The 18,094-nt window shown below is 44.3% G+C and overlaps 2 protein-coding genes across 2 annotated transcripts in view; one reads left to right on the forward strand and one right to left on the reverse strand.

Annotated features, from left to right (window-relative positions):
• Lim3 (Lim3 homeobox protein) overlaps window positions 1–18,094 on the forward strand; it is a 303,916-nt gene that overhangs the window by 274,329 nt on the left and 11,493 nt on the right. Inside the window, exon 2 of the mRNA XM_075879425.1 lies at window positions 12,293–12,467. Coding sequence (XP_075735540.1) covers window positions 12,293–12,467 — 175 coding nt within the window. The remainder of the gene's footprint in view (window positions 1–12,292; window positions 12,468–18,094) is intronic.
• Window positions 1–18,094, reverse strand: part of LOC119162377 (uncharacterized) — a 297,639-nt gene that overhangs the window by 95,614 nt on the left and 183,931 nt on the right. The window lies entirely within an intron of this gene.

The following is an 18,094-nucleotide window of genomic DNA, read 5'->3' on the forward strand; positions in this document are numbered from 1 at the left end:
GGAAAAGTGACTCGTGCTGAGCACCGCCTTGCGGGGCTTCCGAGCGGGCCGCGTGACAGTACTTGCCCGTCTCATGGTCCTCCGAGGACATCACGGTTTCCATCTTTAGTTACACGATAGCCCGGGTGGTCGCCAGAAAACGTCCCCACGGATTGCATCCCGCTGTAGCCTCTGCACCTGGCAAATCGCTGACAGCACTGTGTCTGGTAGTGGTGGCACCATGTACATCGGTGTCGGCTGCAGCCGCTGCGACCCAGGGTGTAGTGCACCTTGGTTGCAGCGTGGCGGCCGCGTTGGAGGCTATCGATTCAAAGGCAGCAGCCACGGAGGTGTCAGTGGACAGGTGATTACGGTTTGTCAGGGCTGTGTCGTTGCTGGTATCTCTGCCGACAGCGTCGTTTCCACCTTGGTCGTACGTCCACCAGGGACAGTCGTAGAGGAGCGCCCACGATGCTGCACCCGTCGTCTCCTCGCTGCTGCATCGCTCTCTGCCAGCGACCGAGATGACCGAGGCGTGAGAAGCATCCTTGATCTTGTTCGAGCTGATGCTGTTGTTTAGGTACCGCCGAGAAGCGGCCGCCGAGTGCTCCTCGCTGCCGGCATGGGACCTCTCGTGGTGGCTCGTTTAATAACACAGCAAATTACGACCGGATGGTGCGCGGGGCTTCACCGCCTGCTCGTTCTCTTCATCCTCGCTCTCTTCCACGTACAAGACGTTCTCTTCGACGAATAGAGCCACAATCCCACGGTCATTGTGCCCTTCCTTGAGGGCTTTCTCCATTTCCACAGGAGTCAGCGGCCTGCTATCGCCGGCGAAATGGCGATGTGGTGCTGCGGTGCCTGCCAGCGTGCAGGAGCGTGAGCTCGTTCTTCGTGGCTCGCACCTAAGCTGCGCGAGAAGCGTGGCGCGGTGGTTGAAATATGATGATGATGAATGGGGATGATGTCTTCCTTAAGAATTATTTGTCTAATTTGGTGGCGTTGCTTTAATCAACGTCGTATCCGTGGCGGTTATACGTCACTTACGTCTTGGTAGACTGAAGTTAAAATTTCCTTAAATATGTCGTTAATTCTAATGCAGTCAATAACCTGTGATATAGCATATCTCACACGTTATTGCCTACATTTCAATTCTGACAGTTGTTTTTGCTTTCGATAGCCGAGGAAGAGCTCACGCGGCTCAAATCAGAAAAGCCAGTAAATATTTGAAGAAGAATATTTTGGAGAAAGTTGACTCCGCAGCGATTACTTAAACAAAATAGCACCTTTCAGAGTTTTACAGTGAAATTGAGGTTCGATATTTGCTGCAGTTACTTATTTACACTGTCTTAATTCTCAGCTAAATCCCGATTTAATTTTGTGGCATAAAACTTGGCTTTATCCAGACAACAGCTTTTATGTCAAGAATTACCATTCCCTAGGCAATACCACCTTTCAAGAGGTGGTTGCACAATGACAATATTATCAAACAGATTTCGCCATAAAGCTAAGGTAACGTTAACGCTGCTGTCCCCAGAAAATATAAAGATAACTCTGCCTTCTCGTCAGACATTCTCAATAGCTAAAGTTTATTTTCCGTCAGGTGTAGATGATACCAGGTCTTTGGACACCCTGATTGTCACGTGAGGAAGAAATATTTTATTGTGAGGAGACTTTAACACCCTTCATGTCACATGGGATGTAAAAACTGAGGCTTGCGCCAACTGTTTGGGGGACTGGTCCCAAAACAGCAATCTCACATGTTTAAATTTAGGAAGCCCAACGTGTTTGAGAGGTACCACATTTTCTTCATTGGATCTGACTTGTGCAAGCGCCAGCCTTAATATTTCGGGTTAGTCCGTGGTGAACTGTGCAACAAACAGTGATCACACGCCGATTACTTTTGAAATAAGAAGTCCGGTAGTGTCAGTAGCTTCCAATGCACGTAGGTTTATAAATTGTACTAAATTTAAAGAGTGTTTGCTTTCTTTTCTAACTTCTCTATCAGATACAAGCATGAAGTCAAAAGCTATGAGCATTTGCACAGTTGTACAAAATTCCCGCGAGAAATCTGAATTTACGGTCGCATCTGCGAAGCAGAACGGCAATTAACGTGGTGAAATTAATATTGTTCCAGGGGCTACAGACGTAGAAAGGCAGCCTGGAAAAAACTGTTATTTAATCAGTGCCCTTAAAAATGGAAAGACTACCTGTTTTATGCTGAAGTTTTTGTGAGTACAGTTGTGCAAGAAAAAGATAATTACGACAATCGGGCGTTTGAGTATCTATCTAAATCAAACAATGAGCGCGCACTCTATACATTTCTTCTTAAAAATAAAATGATACCACGAGTTACGAGCAAACAGTCTATTATTTTTACCCGGATGAAATCAAAGATATGTTAGATATCATTAGAGCGGCGCTTTTCTTCCCAGTTATCTTCACCGCCAAAGCGTGCCGCAAATGACAACTACTTCACTGAAATTTCCAGTTCTTAATTAGCAAATTTAGTAGATGACATTCCACCAGTAGCTCCGGGCTCTGACAGAGTCCCCTCGGTCATGTTAAAATTGTTAAATAAAGAATCTCGAGAGATTTTATTATATGTTATCAACTAGTCAATAGGAATGGCATGACTCCCTCCAGCTTGAAAAATAGCTATAAGGTGATACCACTGCTTAAATATCCAGATAAAGGGTATGCACTGGACAACATTAGGCCCATGGCGCTAACCTCAAATTTTGTGAAATTGATTGAACGAGTGTTGAACATTCCTATATTAAGGTTCATAAACGAAAAAAATATTCTAAATTCGTCTGAAATTGGCTTCGGATCAAGGTGCTCGATATGACAGGCACATATAGATATTGAGAGTCGTATTCGGTTAGGTCGGCGGGAAAGAAAATATGGCGCATTAGTTACGTTGGATATCGCCAATGCGTATATGACAGCATTGAGCACGTAGTTTCATTTCAACACTTGCACACCATAAAGTTCCCAAGATACATTAAGGCATAGATTGAGAAATTTTTGCGAAATACGACGTTTTATTGTTCCCAAAGTGGCATTTGTCCGTCTAAGTACGCACAAACAAGAGGCGTTCCGCACGTGGCAGTTCTTTCTCCCGTTTTTTTATACTAATGAGTTCTATACCACGACATAAGGATGTAAACAGATATGTTTATGCAGAATATATCGCATTTTTCGCTGTGGCTGACAATATTTACAATCTATACCAGGTACTGCAGTCATTACTTATCAGCTCTAGAAGGGTGGCTCGATGAAATGCACCTGCATCTGAATGTGCGAAAATGCTCCGCACTGCCGTTTCCTTTGAAAGATCCCATTCACAATTCTCTTTATTATCATCTAGAGTGTATTCCGCAAGTTGAGCAAATAAAATACCTTAGTGTGATATACGACTGCTCCATGTCTTCAAAGGAGCACATCGAATATATATCAGTAAAGCAAAACAGAGAGGCGAGCGAGTTGATACTGATCCATAACAACCTAAATGATCCATAACAACGTAAAAAACACGGACAAGACAGGGTATATATCAGTAAAGTGTGTTCGGGCGGTTGGTTTGTTACGCAAGGTGCGTTATTGTCGATTTGACATGTGAAGACAAACCCTTTTGTCAATATATTGCCTGTACGTTCGCGCGGTCCTTGAATTTGGATGCATATTATACGCTGGTGCTCCTGCTTATAAGCTTCGTCATCTTGTAATGCTTGAGAGGCAAGCCATGCGTCTGTGCTTAAGTCTTAATTACTAAATTTGTATCCATTAAAATCATGTATCTCGAAGCTAGACTCCCATCACTTAATTTGCGTTTCAAATAGTTGGTGGTACCATCATTTTTAAAGGTTTGCGAATCCAAGGCATTTCGAAACAGTTTTTTGATCTCCAAGTCCGAGTTGCTCTTCGGAGAACACTGGCCGAGATTTCACACGCATCAAGTTCTTCATATACAGAGATTTCTTGACAACTTAAGTGTCGACATGAGTGCCGCATCTCCGATCAGTAATAGCAGCAGCTCTATCAAAATGCAATTTTTGAAATTTTTCTAAAACAAGCAATACAATGGTCGGACCGCATTTTGAATTCTATTCTGAGTTAATATCTGCTTCATTCACAAATAAAGACAGTCATTGCGACAGATGCTTCGCAAAAGGAAGAAAAATGTGGAATTGGGATATTCACTCCTAATCTAGATTGATCATTTTCCCTACGTATTCCAGATGTTGTGCCTGTTTTTGTAGCAGAATTTTCGGCGATAATTTTAACTCTACGCAAATGAACAGCATGAATTCATTCGGCCACTATCTCAACTGATTCGCTGGCAGCGAGTTCTTCTCTCACTGCAAATGAGAACACCCACTTGCTGAGTACTTTCAAATCATTAGTTCAACCGTATATACAGCTGGTTAAATCAGTTTGGGTATCACGGCATAAGAGATTCTTCCTCAATAAAATTGCGGATGCGTTAGCTAAGCCATTGTTAAATGGCCCAACTATTCACATATTACCAGCATCTAAATTCATTATAGGGGCTAGACTTAGGAGGAAACTGATGCTAGAAAAATTTTCATTGGAATTTCAACGCCTAAATGATAGTTGGAATAGTAAAATATGTCCAACGCGTGCAGTTGACGTCGCAATCACTAGGCTGCAGTGTCAAACTCATCACCTTAATTTTTATTTACACAGAGCTGGTCTGACGGCTTCTCCTAATTGTTGGTTTTGTGGAGTTCCCGAAACAACCTATCATTATCTGATATTTTCTAAAAGATATAACGCATTGCACAAAATTATATTAGTTGCCGTCTCGTAAGATTTGAGTTAATTACTCCAAATGTACTTTCTTTGGAGGCTTTGTCCCAAGTACTCAGTGACGGAAAAGTTGCTGATGCCTTGCAGGAGTTTAGTAAAGCTTCAAAGAGATTCAGACTGTAGAACTTATTATTACTCCTAAGTTATTTTTTTCCAAAGGGCTTTCTTCATTCATTTATTTATTGTTGTTGTTGTTGAAATTATCTGCTTCATTTTCTATATCCGTTATCTCTTTGTCAATTTCTCATAGTTAATTTTTCCCTTGATTAATCTTGATAGTGTAAATGACGTGAGCTAAGAAATTAACAGTATCTCGTCAGAACAACCCGGTTCTTGGCCGATCCACCAGCGTGGGTCTGTGCCACAGATTTCAGGCTCCTAATTTCTTCTTTCTTTTGCCCCGCCGCGGTGGTCAAGTGGCTGAGGTACTCGGCTGCGGCGGCTGCATTTTCTAAGGAGGCGAACATGCTGTAGGCTCGTGTACTCAGATTCGGGTGCACGTTAAAGAGCCCCAGGTGGTCGAAATTTTCGGAGCCCTCCACTACGGCGTCTCTCATAATCATGTGGTGGTTTTGGGAAGTTAAACCCCCAATATCAATCAATCATGATCTCGGAAGCAGCCGTCATCGAGCGAAGTATCTCTCATATGCGAGACCACTGTTGATATAAAACAAACTTTCACGCCAAGAATGGCCTCTCCATGCTGGAATGTGCCACCGCCACACGAAATTGCCCTTAAGTTAGTCCAAAAATTCGTGATGGTGACCCTTTTTCTTTTTCGCAAATTGCAACACATGTGTACTTTAGAAGCCCCACCTGAGATAGGCGCTAATACTGTGCTCTAAGATATGCATTGCTGCTCACGTTGCATGAACTGGGTTATTTCGAATTGCCAAGTTTCCACATGAACCGAAAAACGATTGCGAAAATTTCAGTTTCGCTCCGAAACAGAATAATTGATAACGTTTCAGCTACGTTTTCGTTGTGGTAAAAAAAAATGGCAGATCACACGTACAGTGGGAATCGATGATATGCTAAGCACGAATGGGGAACGTTGATATGTCACTTTAAGCATAACGTTACGAGGCGGACGTAAATTACGCCGTAGCTGACTTTCATGTCATGATTATTATGTTTGGACGCGTCATTCACTTCCGTAGTCTATTCACGTCACGTGATACCAAATTTGCTATATGTGGAGCAAGCAAAAAGGCCCCGAGCGCGCTATGAGCGTAGCAAGTAGTTGTGTTAATACATGACACGCATGTCATGATTATCATGTTTGGACATCGCCTATTCAAGTCGCGTAATATCAAATTGTTTATACGTGAAGCTAGCGAAATGGCCCCGAGCACATCATGAGAGTGGTAGCTGTAATGTTTTGACATGGCACGCATATCATGATTATCATGTTTGCTCCAGTCATACCTTCGCCATCCCTTGACGACGCGTGTAACGAAATTTGGTATATGTGAAGCTACCGAAACAACCGAGATTGAGCTCATCCTGAGCGTGGCATGTAGCCATGTTCTCACATCACACGCATGCCATGTTAATCATGTTTGGACCAGTCATATACTTTCGGCATCCATTCACGCCACGTAATACCAATTTGGTATATATGAAGCCAGCGACACCACCACGAGCGCCTCATGAGCGTGGCATATAGTCATGTTTCTACATTACACGCATATGATGATTGTCACGTTTTCACCGGTCATATATTTTCGCTATCTATTCACGTCACGTAATACCAGATTTGATATATGTGAGACTGGCAAAACGACCGCGGGTGCATCATGAGCGTCTTTATACATCGCATCGTTATATGAAGGCTCACTCTCGCGAGTAAATTTTGTAGGATTCTAAATTTGGCTGCAACTGCCGACTTGGTCTATTTGTTTTCAGAGAGTGTGGATGCCGTCACTGTTACCCTTTCTTATCTTTTTTTTTATTTCTCACCACGCGGAAACTATACGAAGCGGTGTTTCTAAGCGTCACGCATCTAGGATCTGTGCATCCACTTTGCGACTTTGCGCGCACTTTGCTCCCCGATGTTTTTTCCCGCTCTTTTCCTCTCGCCTCCCTTTATTCCCGCCCCATGCATGTTCTCTTCCAGCCACGCGGTCCGCGTTACACCGGAGGGTGTTCGGTCCCGCACTCGTCGTAGAGCAGTGATGTAAAAACCGGCGCGGATGCCTGCAAATGAGCGGCGGCCTGCGCCGAGGGACGTAATTCAGTTTAGGCTTGTTTGCTTATTCAATTACGCTAACTGCCTTCGCCCCTTCCTATTCGCCACCCCAACCCCCTCTATTTTTTTCCTGCCCGTAATTTGTGATTACCGCCTTCTAAGCGCGGCTTGCCCTTTGCCTGGTGGTTGTCCTCCGGGGTTTCCTTCTCTCCACCCGCTTTGCCATCGGAAAGTGTCCCCTCAATCGGAACGATCATTCATGGCCCTGTTCTAATGCATGCACACCAGCAGCCACTCTCTTTTTCTATACATGTCCCCCTCCTCCCACATCTTATCGGGAATTTGTTTCCATCTACTCCTGCTTCAATATATGATTATTTTTTTTTGGGGGGGGGGGGGGTAAATATTTCGAACGTCAAATCCGCCATTCTACCAGTTGCACCTACCCTCTATGAGACGAAAAAACAACAAATAAATGAAGTAAGGAAGAATTGCAATGACGTGGTCTCTCGATCATCGCCGTCAGGACTCGAGTGTTGAGCATATTGACGTTAGCAGTTAGTGTGATGCCCGAACAAGAAGACACTGCTCGTTGACAGGTGGTGGAGCCCGAAAAGGCCGAGAATTCTATTTCTTTGTCGAAGCGAGACGACAAGGGAAGCGCGGGAAGAGAAGACAGATAGAGGGAAAAAAACCACGTTCATTCGTTGGATAAACGCCGTTGTTGACATTGTCTTCTTTGGAGCATAACAAGAGAAGAAAAAAACGCGTGACACAATGAAAATGGGATGTGAGGTCGGTATTTTCATCACCGTTGAATACAAGGGTGGACAACATCCCGGGCGTAGAAGCAAGGGCTACCGCTAGACAAACTCCTCTCGTTTTTTTTTTTTTTTTATATACTGAGCACTAAATAACTCTTTGTTGGCGCCAGCAGCGCTGGTGTGGCTCTGATCGGCGTGTTTGGCCTTTGAGCAATGCTCACAGAGCGGCAGACTTGATCTAATTAAGGAGAAACGATGGGGAAAGAAGCCGCCCGGAGCGGTGCCCTCTCGTGGTTCGGGCCAGGGGCTAACAAGGTGGCGGGCAACTCGGCACGTCAGTGCAGCTCCGGCCCCTTGAGCTCGCGCGCCGGAACGAGCCGCGGAGAGAAGATTATGTTGCTGTCGTCCAGTGCCGAGTCGTTGATGCTGAGACGACGACGACGACGAAGTCGGGGCCTCTCGCGCTAACCGGATCAAGGCTCGCCGATTACGCTTGCGGTCGCGTCGTCTAGCCGAGATGGGCCGTCATCGCGGGTGCACCCCCCTTGCGGGTCCCGTCAAGGGGTCGAGGCCCGTCTCGCGGTGACAACTCGTCCCGTTACGCTCTGGCTGGCACCCGCCTCATTTTGCTTTTATGTCTCTCTCTCTTTCTCTCTATCGAGTGCACAAGTGAGAAAGTGTTATTCCAGAGTGCTGTTTGCTCTCGTCGCTGTATCCAAAGCGTCGCGCTGAGACAGCCGGTAGTTGTTGCTATATAGCACGTACTGGTCACGACTCACCAGCAATGCGAATCTATCTATCTATCTATCTATCTATCTATCTATCTATCTATCTATCTATCTATCTATCTATCTATCTATCTATCTATCTATCTATCTATCTATCTATCTATCTATCTATCTATCTATCTATCTATCTATTTATCTATCTATCTATCTATCATCTATCTATCTATCTATCTATCTATCTATCTATCTATCTATCTATCTATCTATCTATCTATCTATCATATCAATCAATCTATCATATATCTATCTATCCATCCATCTATCTATCTATCTGTCTACTTTTTTGTTTTATTTATGTGTCTGCCTGTCTGTCTGTCTGTCTGTATGTCTACTTTCATTCTTCCTTCGTCTCTCTCTTTCTCTCTCCGCATGTGCGTATGAGTAAGAGAGAGTGGGGACATTTGATGCAACGAGCGGGGGCTGATTTAACTATCGTAAAAAGTAGTTGTCTTCCTAGAATAGCCACTTCCAACAGCATCTGTCCCCACGCTGTCTGAACCACCAGTAGAACTTATCGCAGATGTTACAAGATATTGCAGAAGCGCCATATCTATTTCAGCTAAAGTTAGGTCATTCAAAAACGTTATTGATAGAGTTACCAATTGCTATTACCTATCAAAAACAGAAATTGACAGGTCAAGTAATGCGTAGGCAAGATAGCCCCTGGTCATTATCAGTGACTAACTGGAATTCAAGAGAAGCCAAGCGCTCTTGTGGGGGGGGGGGGGGAGCCAGAAACTTAGGTGGTCGGATGAGATTAAAAAGTTTGCGGGTATAACGTGGCAGCTACAAGTACAGCACTGATTTGATTGGCGGAACATGGCAGAGGCCTTTACCATGGACGTATACATACATATATATGCTACTGATGCTGCTGTTGATGATGATGATGACCAATTACAATCTCAGCCTCAAAAATGAGAATGAGCAATTAGTGAAAAGCCAGTGTGTTGTATCTGCATTACCTTCTTCCTAACCCCCAGTACTGTCAAACAAGTGCAAAAAATATAGCCGCTGACCTTTTCTTTGTTAATATGTTAAACAGATAAGTTCAACGAGTCCGAGAACTACACCGAAAACTTACTCAGTCTGGGTGCCGGAGGGAATGGCTAGGCTGTATTGTATAGACACCTTGCACGTGGGATTGCGGCTACTCGGCGGCGCGATGTTTGCATCTGTGTTTTCTATGAAGTACAGCGATTATTTGTTACTGGAGCTCAAATGTGCTGTTCACAGGTCCAGTGAAAACCTAAACTAGCATCGAGGTTGCCAGGTTAAAAACACAAAAAAATAACCAGATATTTGAGAGAAGTATCCAAAAATTAGCCAAATAAAGATAAGCTTCGTAAAAGTAGCCAAAAATATAGCCTCGCGCGCGTGAGAACAGCTGCGACGTTTTTATTTAAATGGCCCGCAGACCACCACCGATATTTTTTTCATATATTTCAAGTAAACACGCGCATCATGTGGAGAATGCCATCGCAATCAACGATTCTACACGTGGAAGCGCTACGAGCCGTCAGCCCGCCACAAATTAAAAAACAAAAACTATTTCTCCTTCTTCCCGGACCTTTCGGGCCACCGCGTGACACGCCGTTCCATATCTCTGACACTCCGAGCCAAGTATGCTGTGATTGGTCGAGCAAGAGCCTACGACTTCCGGTCAATCTGCAAGCAGCTGTCCGCGCTGCTTGTTATTCGTCGTGTTGCCCGCGTGCGTGCGCCTCATCTCGTGCGGGTGTTGTCTGGCACGGCGTGTCTGTGTACAGGTCCATCGCGTTTGGGCGATCCTTCGAAGGCGTGTGCACAGCGCAGGCTCCATACAGACACGATTACGGCAGCCACGGTTGATCAACAAGGACGCAGCAACAATGCGAATGATGGAGTTGACGGCTGGAGTCGCGGCAACCGGAAGTAGATGGTGTTTCAAGCAGCGCGTCAGCGATGACGTATTCCATGTGAGATAGGGAGGGGCGCTCGGCGAGAGGGCAAAGCGGCTTGGGAGAGGATACCAGTTGAGGGAAGCGCAGGAGAGAGCGAAATCAGTGATCGTCCTGGTTTCGATAATCAAACGCGTCTAACTCTGCTATTACTCTACTGTTTCGAAAAATTCTCACGGCTTCGTGTTTGTCGTACACTCGTGCACAATTTCCCCACCACAACTGAATTTAGATCTCTGTCTGGGCTGTTTACGGGCTCTTTAAATGACCAAGTACAAGATATTTTCCTCGCGAAAAATGGTCATTTTTAAGTGACCACTTCCATGGCACATTGCTCAGATATTAGGAATATAGTGTTGACTCAAGCAATCATCTCATGCAGGCTCAGTAAGCTTCTTGCGCTGTTGGAAAAATGATATTCTTCCCGCGTATTGCTTGAGTTTTCCTGAACGAATTAGAAGTACCAGCCCCGTGGCGACACTAAAATTGAGTAACACGTAACCAAGTTCAGAATAAGAGTCACTGAGATAAAGCATAACTTGTCGCTCTCGCTACATTTCGAGATGACGAAGTCCGAGTAGTTAATATTCCTCTGTTGAAGCGTATTTCTTACCCTAAGACATAACAAACATACATCGTCTGCTATCCATTTGTCGATGTCGGTGAGCACAGAGAGCCGCGGATGCGGAGTACTTTTGATTGTCCTGTTGACTTCCAATTATGATTTAAAGACGTTAAGGAATAGGCGGTCTTTAAAAGGACACCCCATACAACAGTTTTTCTTGAGACCGAGTCACGTATCCAAAAACTTCGTGTGTGTGTGTGTGTGTTTGTGTTTTGCGTTTGTGTGTGTGTGTGTATGTGTGTGTGTGCATTAAAATTCATCTTTTAGATATTTAAAAACACGCATTAACGATCATGATATGACATCGCATACTATGACGCCAGCAGCTGCGACGTCAACCAATATAGATAATTTTGTTTTAATCAAGAGAACGAACATTAGTCAAATGTAGACAAGTAGCCAAACCAAGGCCAAAAAAGTAGTCAAATCTGCAACCCTGACTAGCACCGCTATCACTACATAGCAGCACCGCTTAAAGTCATCCAGCAGCATGGAGCGTTAAAGAGGTAAAACACACAGCGGGCACCCACATTCGAATGTCAGAAAATTCATGATATTGGTCACGTGACTGCAGGTGTACTGCACTACGGTTTTCAACTTGTTCGAGTGTTCAACGGTGTGTCGCCTCTTACAGCAACTAGTGACTTCAAGTAGTTGGTTACATGTGCTTATACAGTAATAAACAATTGTATACAGTGCAGATTGCCAAGCAAAAAAAATTAATTCGATGACAAAGATTTTAACAGCATGTAACTGATTAAAATGCAATTATTACTAGCTATTATGTACAAGTACGACTACTACCATCTAGCCACACGCGCACGGCAATAACACTTTGCCACGAGCGTGGTTGTTGTGAGGGAAAGCTCTAAGTTGACGTTATCTCTGAATGCGTTGTGCTGGATGAGTCAGCAAGAGACCTTTCATTGGGTGTATTAAGGTGCATGTATAGGTACATGTGTGTGGCTGTATGTGTTATGTGTTTATCAGTGTATATATGATAGTTATTCCCCAGCACCTGGAGCAGCATGCCAGACGAAAAGCCAGGCAACATCTCCACCTTTTATTTAAGAATGCTTCTCTCTCTATCTCTCTCTGCCATAATAACTGACCTCCTAGCGTGGAATTTGTGTAGACTCAACGCTTGCCTTTTTTGTGTATGCGTGCAGCGAGCATCCCTAAGTGCGCCGGCTGCGAGAAACCCATCCTGGACCGGTTCATCCTCAAGGTGCTGGAGCGGTCGTGGCACGCGCGCTGCCTCAAGTGCGCCGACTGCCAGGCGCAGCTGGCCAACAAGTGCTTCGCCCGCAATGGGCACGTCTACTGCAAGGATGACTTCTTCAAGTACGTTCGTTTGCTTTCTTATCACGAATGTATTGGCATCCGTCAATGTTTTGTGGAACGATGCCTTGTGTAAACAAAACAAAGCCACGATAAGCGCACTTTTTTATTTGATGAAGCAAACGAGTAAGAAATAACCATCACACGCTTTTCGGCAAAGTCTTTTCCTGATGTACGAACAACAGCAATGCCTCGCCTCACAAGATATTCAAAGAAGGGCTACTGAAACGAACGGCCATTTGGGCTAGTTGGTTACATTTCACTGAAATAAGGGTTGCAGTGCAAGCACCAAAGTGCTGGAAGAAAGGCACACAGAAGGCGAGGAATGGAAGGCAGTCGAAGCGCTCGTGTTGTCTTCTTTGCCTTCCATTTCTCGCCTTCTTTTTGCCTTTCTTCCAGCACTTTCATGCTTGCGCTGCAACCCTTATTACAATGCTACTGAGACGGGCGTCATCACTGCCGCTCGTAAGTGACAGTGCGAACTTTTTTTTTTTAAAAGCGCTCATGCAAGACACGGGGTATAGAAAGATTGATGGTCATTTAAACTTGCGTAGACCCCAAGCACCGATGGTAGTCCGACGTCAGCTTGTATTCTTCTACAACGTGTATTTCGAGGAACAATTGCGTAACAGAAGCCCCCAATCTAATGGTTATGTGTGGGATCTCCAGATTATTTATATTCCACGGATTGTTAATCGACGCTCTACGGACTATAAGTTTACATGAAATCTCAAGTCCATATACTCTTCGTGAGGAGTTTAAGGAACGATAATCCTTTACTGTCATAATTTGAGTAAAGGATTATCGTTCCTCAAATTATGACAGGTAGTTTGCCACTATCCCTCAAGAGGAAGGTATATAACAGCTGTATCTTGCCGGTACTTAGCTACGGAGCAGAAACCTGGAGACTTACAAAGAGGGTTCAGCTTAAATTGAGGACGACGCAGCGAGCAATGGAAAGAAAAATGGTAGGTGTAACCTTAAGAGACAAGAAGAGAGCAGAGTGGATTAGGGAACAAACGGGGGTTAAGGATATCATAGCTGAAATCAAGAAGAAGAAATGGACATGGGCAGGGCATGTAGCACGTAGACAGGATAACCGCTGGTCATTAAGGGTAACTGACTGGATTCCCAGAGAAGGGAAGCGGGTTAGGGGGAGACAGAAGGTTAGGTGGGCAGATGAGATTAACAAGTTTGCGGGTATAAATTGGCAGCAGCAAGCACAGGACCGGGTTAACTGGCGGAACATGGGAGAGGCCTTTGTCCTGCAGTGGACGTAGTCAGGCTGATGATGATGATGATGATGATGAATCCTTTACTATCTATCACGTACGACTGAGCACTTGCAAAAATAGCTAAATAAGTCCGCTTTGTTTTCGTAAAACCATTACAGGCTGCCTAAAGTCTTTTTTATTCCTTATAGAAGTTGGTCATGAATAATACACTGTATTATGCAGTTGTCGCAATTCGACAACTGTCGCAGTTGTCGCACTATGCAGTTGTCGCAATTCAGGAACGTGGCACCGTCACCGGGCAGATGCCAAGCACTGACTGTCTCTCGAAATCCTGACGAAATCACGGACTATTAAGAGCAGGTTTTTTGGTGCACCATCTAATGCTGGTTATGGTATAAAGACCGATTTAGAGCCTAGGGCTGACACACACACACAAAAGAGTATTCTTATTTGAGGGTGTGAAACATGTTCCCATACATCCACACTTGGCTGATTACTTTGTAATAAACTCCATATAGGTTTCTGCCTAAAATCTTCCTTTAATCCTTATAGAAGTTGGTCATGAATAATACACTGTATGCCCTATGCAGTTGTCGCACTTCAGGAGCGTGCACTAGAACGTGTACTAAAAAAACTTTCGTGCATTAGAACAGACCAGCGCTAAAGTAAAAGTGCATGCGTTAGAGTACGTTAGAATAACTCCAAATCTCCTTTCATATTCAGTAGGGATTGTCAGAACTGGTCAGAAGTCCATGGCGTTATTTTGAAGTGGCTCTCGACAACACTTGTGGACTTGTGGGGCACAATTCCCTCCCTCTGCATTCGGGTTGGTCACATAACTACCCCCCCCCCCCCCGCAGCTGTCTCAATGCACCTTCCGCTCGCCTCCGCCTGCTTATAATGGCTTTCGCCTGGGTTCAAGATCTTCCGATAAAGATAACTTGCTCAGAAGTTGTTCGAAGCTTCTTAAAGCACGATATATCTTCTCCCATGTTTGGCGGGCGTTGGTTGGCACGTCAGCTGTCGGCGTCTAGCGGCCGGTGGCGTTACAATACGAGCTCTAGAATGATGCACGCTTTTCGTGTCTAACTCAGTCTGAGCAGTTGTGGCTTTGTATTTGGCATGGATTTCTTCGGTACGCGCTTTAGTGAAGTGGCTCGTTCGTGGCAACCTGGCCGATGCGCACCGTTGTGTGTATGCAGTACAAGCTGTCAGCCGGTGGTTTTAATTTGACGCTGACTTTAAGCACTGTTGTTGGGCGCGCTGTGTGAGCGATCATTAATAACAACGGTAATATTATTCATTTTCTTTCATTGAAAGCCATCGCAAAATTCTCTAAATGACAAGGTATTGCTAAGCAGTGAATGCCACTGTAGTCGGCACGAGAGTGCCAAACGATAATACAAATATATAGATAGAAAGAGAGAGAGAAACAAAGGAAGTAACTAGAACACAACTTTCTACGTACACATTTCTTTTTGTCTTGCAATGGTATTTTCCTGCAAACACATTTTACTTCTTTCTTTTTCTTCCATGCGGCCCTACGACGTCGCACGCAAGGTGATAGCGCTTGCCGCCATTTTCTCTTTTTTTTTTCTCACTCCCTCTCCCTCCTCTTCTCCAACTGAGCGAAATGCTCGTAGTGAGGGGTGGGGTCTCTGCACCACGCTCCTTTTCCCTGCTGCTGAATCCCCCGAATCCGGCATGCATTAAAATGATTACTCTTCCGTTTTTCTCGGCGTCGCCCTTTCTGCCTTCTTTTCCTGTCTCTCTCGTTCTTTTTTTTTCTATTTTTGTTTGTCTTAATTTTTTATGGTGTCTATTCGTCCGTCTGCGCCTTGCAATTGTTTGCCTTTCCTGCACGACTATAGGTTCTGAAAACGTTATAGAAACAACCGTGCAGTCGTGTGTTCCCAAGTGGAAGGGACAAAACGGAAGGGAATCCTTGCGAAGGCCCGAATGGTCGCCACATAATACAAGTAGCGAATAAGCTACAGAACAAGAAACCAATAAGGAAAGCCTCGAAGCAAGAAGGGAGTGGGGTATTATTCATAGCGTCCATTTCTTTTCTTCGCACCCGGCTGCAGCGCGGACCTTTTTTTTTCTATTGTTCACTTCGGTTCCGTCGAAAAGGAGGCGCCACCATCTTCCTTTCGTTTATATATTTCCTATTTCCTCACACTTTCCATTTTCGCTCACTCTCTCTCTTTGTTTCTCTGGGCGTTTTGCTAAAGCCTACGTGGGCGTCTCGCATGGCGTTCTGCCTTTCTGCGCATCTTCATTATGATTTTTTTTTAGTGAGTCTGCTTGTCGGAGACGTTGCCGAAGCGTTAGTTTACGGCCAACGCGCTACGATGGAGAATTTGAGCCGTCACTATTCTCCTAACTTGACATTGCGGAGAAGGTGAACATCTTTCATCGCACCATGGCTTTTTACTATATATATATATATATATATATATATATATATATATATATATATATATATATATATATATATATATATATATATATATATATATATATATATATATATATATATATATACATATATATATATATATATATATCTCGTTTATATATTTTTATTTCGCTCAGCTTGTTTCACTTTAGGATGACATGTGTGTGGGCGAATGAATGCTAGTAGCTTCCCTTTGAACCATCATAAGTTGAGAGGATGTCCCGTCAGCTTCGGGTTAGTATAACATCCTTGCTTTACGTGTCTGTAATGAATGTCACGCTATTAACCAGCGCGTAAGCAATACAGCACACGAAAAGGAATCCAATCTGTCTCGTCCTGACATTTCCTCTATGTGTGTTCTATGTTTTTCGCGTTAGATGTATCCATAGTTCAGCAAAACTTGAGGAGTTCACTCTGACTCACTTATGAAATATATTTCAAGCTTTGGATACGCTCACTCGGATTCAGGCACTCGAAAATTTTTCTCAACCAGACCCACTCGGACTCAAACTCGCCAAAACATTACTCACCCGGAGTCACTCAGACTCAGACTCACGGATCGATCTGAGTCGGATTGAGTCGAAGTGAGTCTAGAACTGAGCCTAGAAGTAGCCTTTTCTATGATGGTGGCAATGCTCTTCAACCCCAATGTCCCACGTAATCGGTGCTATTTTTCGTGCCGTTTGACTTAGCATCGTCGAAAACGAGTTCCGAGTGCTGGTAAACCAGTAAGGTCATTTTTTGAAAAAGTTGATGGCATAATTTATAATTGTCCATAACTTCTCTGGAAGAGTTTGGGAGAGGGGGGTAATAGCAACCTCCTACTTAAATCACGCCTCTAATCAATAACTATTCAAATGGTGTATGAACAGCTCCGCTTTCGAATACCTGTAAATAGACATGAGTATAAACGCGAATCCAGGTAAGGCTGATAGTAATGTTGAAGATGGCTACATATGACCTTAGTTCCGCAAAACAAAGTGGAACTCACTCAGACTCGCTCCAGAAATATATATTGCGCTTTGGACTCACTCTGACTCACTAAAGTTTTCCTAAGCCAAACTAACTCGGACTCACACTCGCAAAAATTTTCTTCTACCGGACTAGTTCGGACTGACTCAGACTCGCGAAAATATTCCTCACCCCGACTCACTCAGGCACAGACCCATGGCTCGATCTGAGTCTGAGTGAGTACGAGTGAGTCGACTAATCAGTGAGTTCACCGACCTGTGGATGTATCACATGTCGCCTGTCTTAGCAGTACACCATCTGAAGCTACACATTCTGCATGATACTACTTTAATTTCTTTTTCGAAGTGAATTCAAATGATGGCGTGAAAGTGCGCCAGACAGCCTTCTTGTGCTATGTAAAGGGGTAGCCCTTCTGTTTCATTTCCTAAATTTATAATTTTAGAGCCAGTAAAGGCGTCTAGCATTCACAAAGATCTGAAGATAGCCGTGGACGTCGCTTTTTCCCATATGAGTATCAGAAACTAATCCCAAATCTGAGTGGGAACATGTTGGTCGGGCCAATAATATTACCTATCAGTCTGGCTATTACGTAATGTAGGATAGAGAACGGAGGAATAAGTGTTGCCGTTTTGGTGTGTTTTGCCTTCCGAAAGCATTGGCCTTCCTTTTCACCTTTAATGCTTTTTTTCTTTCTGTTTTCTTAGCTACTTGAATAGAACTGGTTACAATACCAATCACCATAAGCCCAATTTTTTTTTCCTTATGCGCGATATTGCTATTTCAATGATAGCGCGTCCTTGCCAGAAACGGTTATAAATACCGAGCAAAGCGCTCTGGTGCGACCCGACTGTTATCCCCTCGCTCTACGTGGAATGGTGCTAATGGGCGCCTTCGTGGCTTCCTCGCACGTCCACCCCTGTAGTGTTGAAGCGCCGGGTGGTGGTGGTAGGCCGGTCTCCGCC

The sequence above is a fragment of the Rhipicephalus microplus genome, chromosome X, assembly GCF_043290135.1.
Source record: "Rhipicephalus microplus isolate Deutch F79 chromosome X, USDA_Rmic, whole genome shotgun sequence".
Taxonomy (NCBI): Eukaryota; Metazoa; Arthropoda; class Arachnida; order Ixodida; family Ixodidae; genus Rhipicephalus; species Rhipicephalus microplus.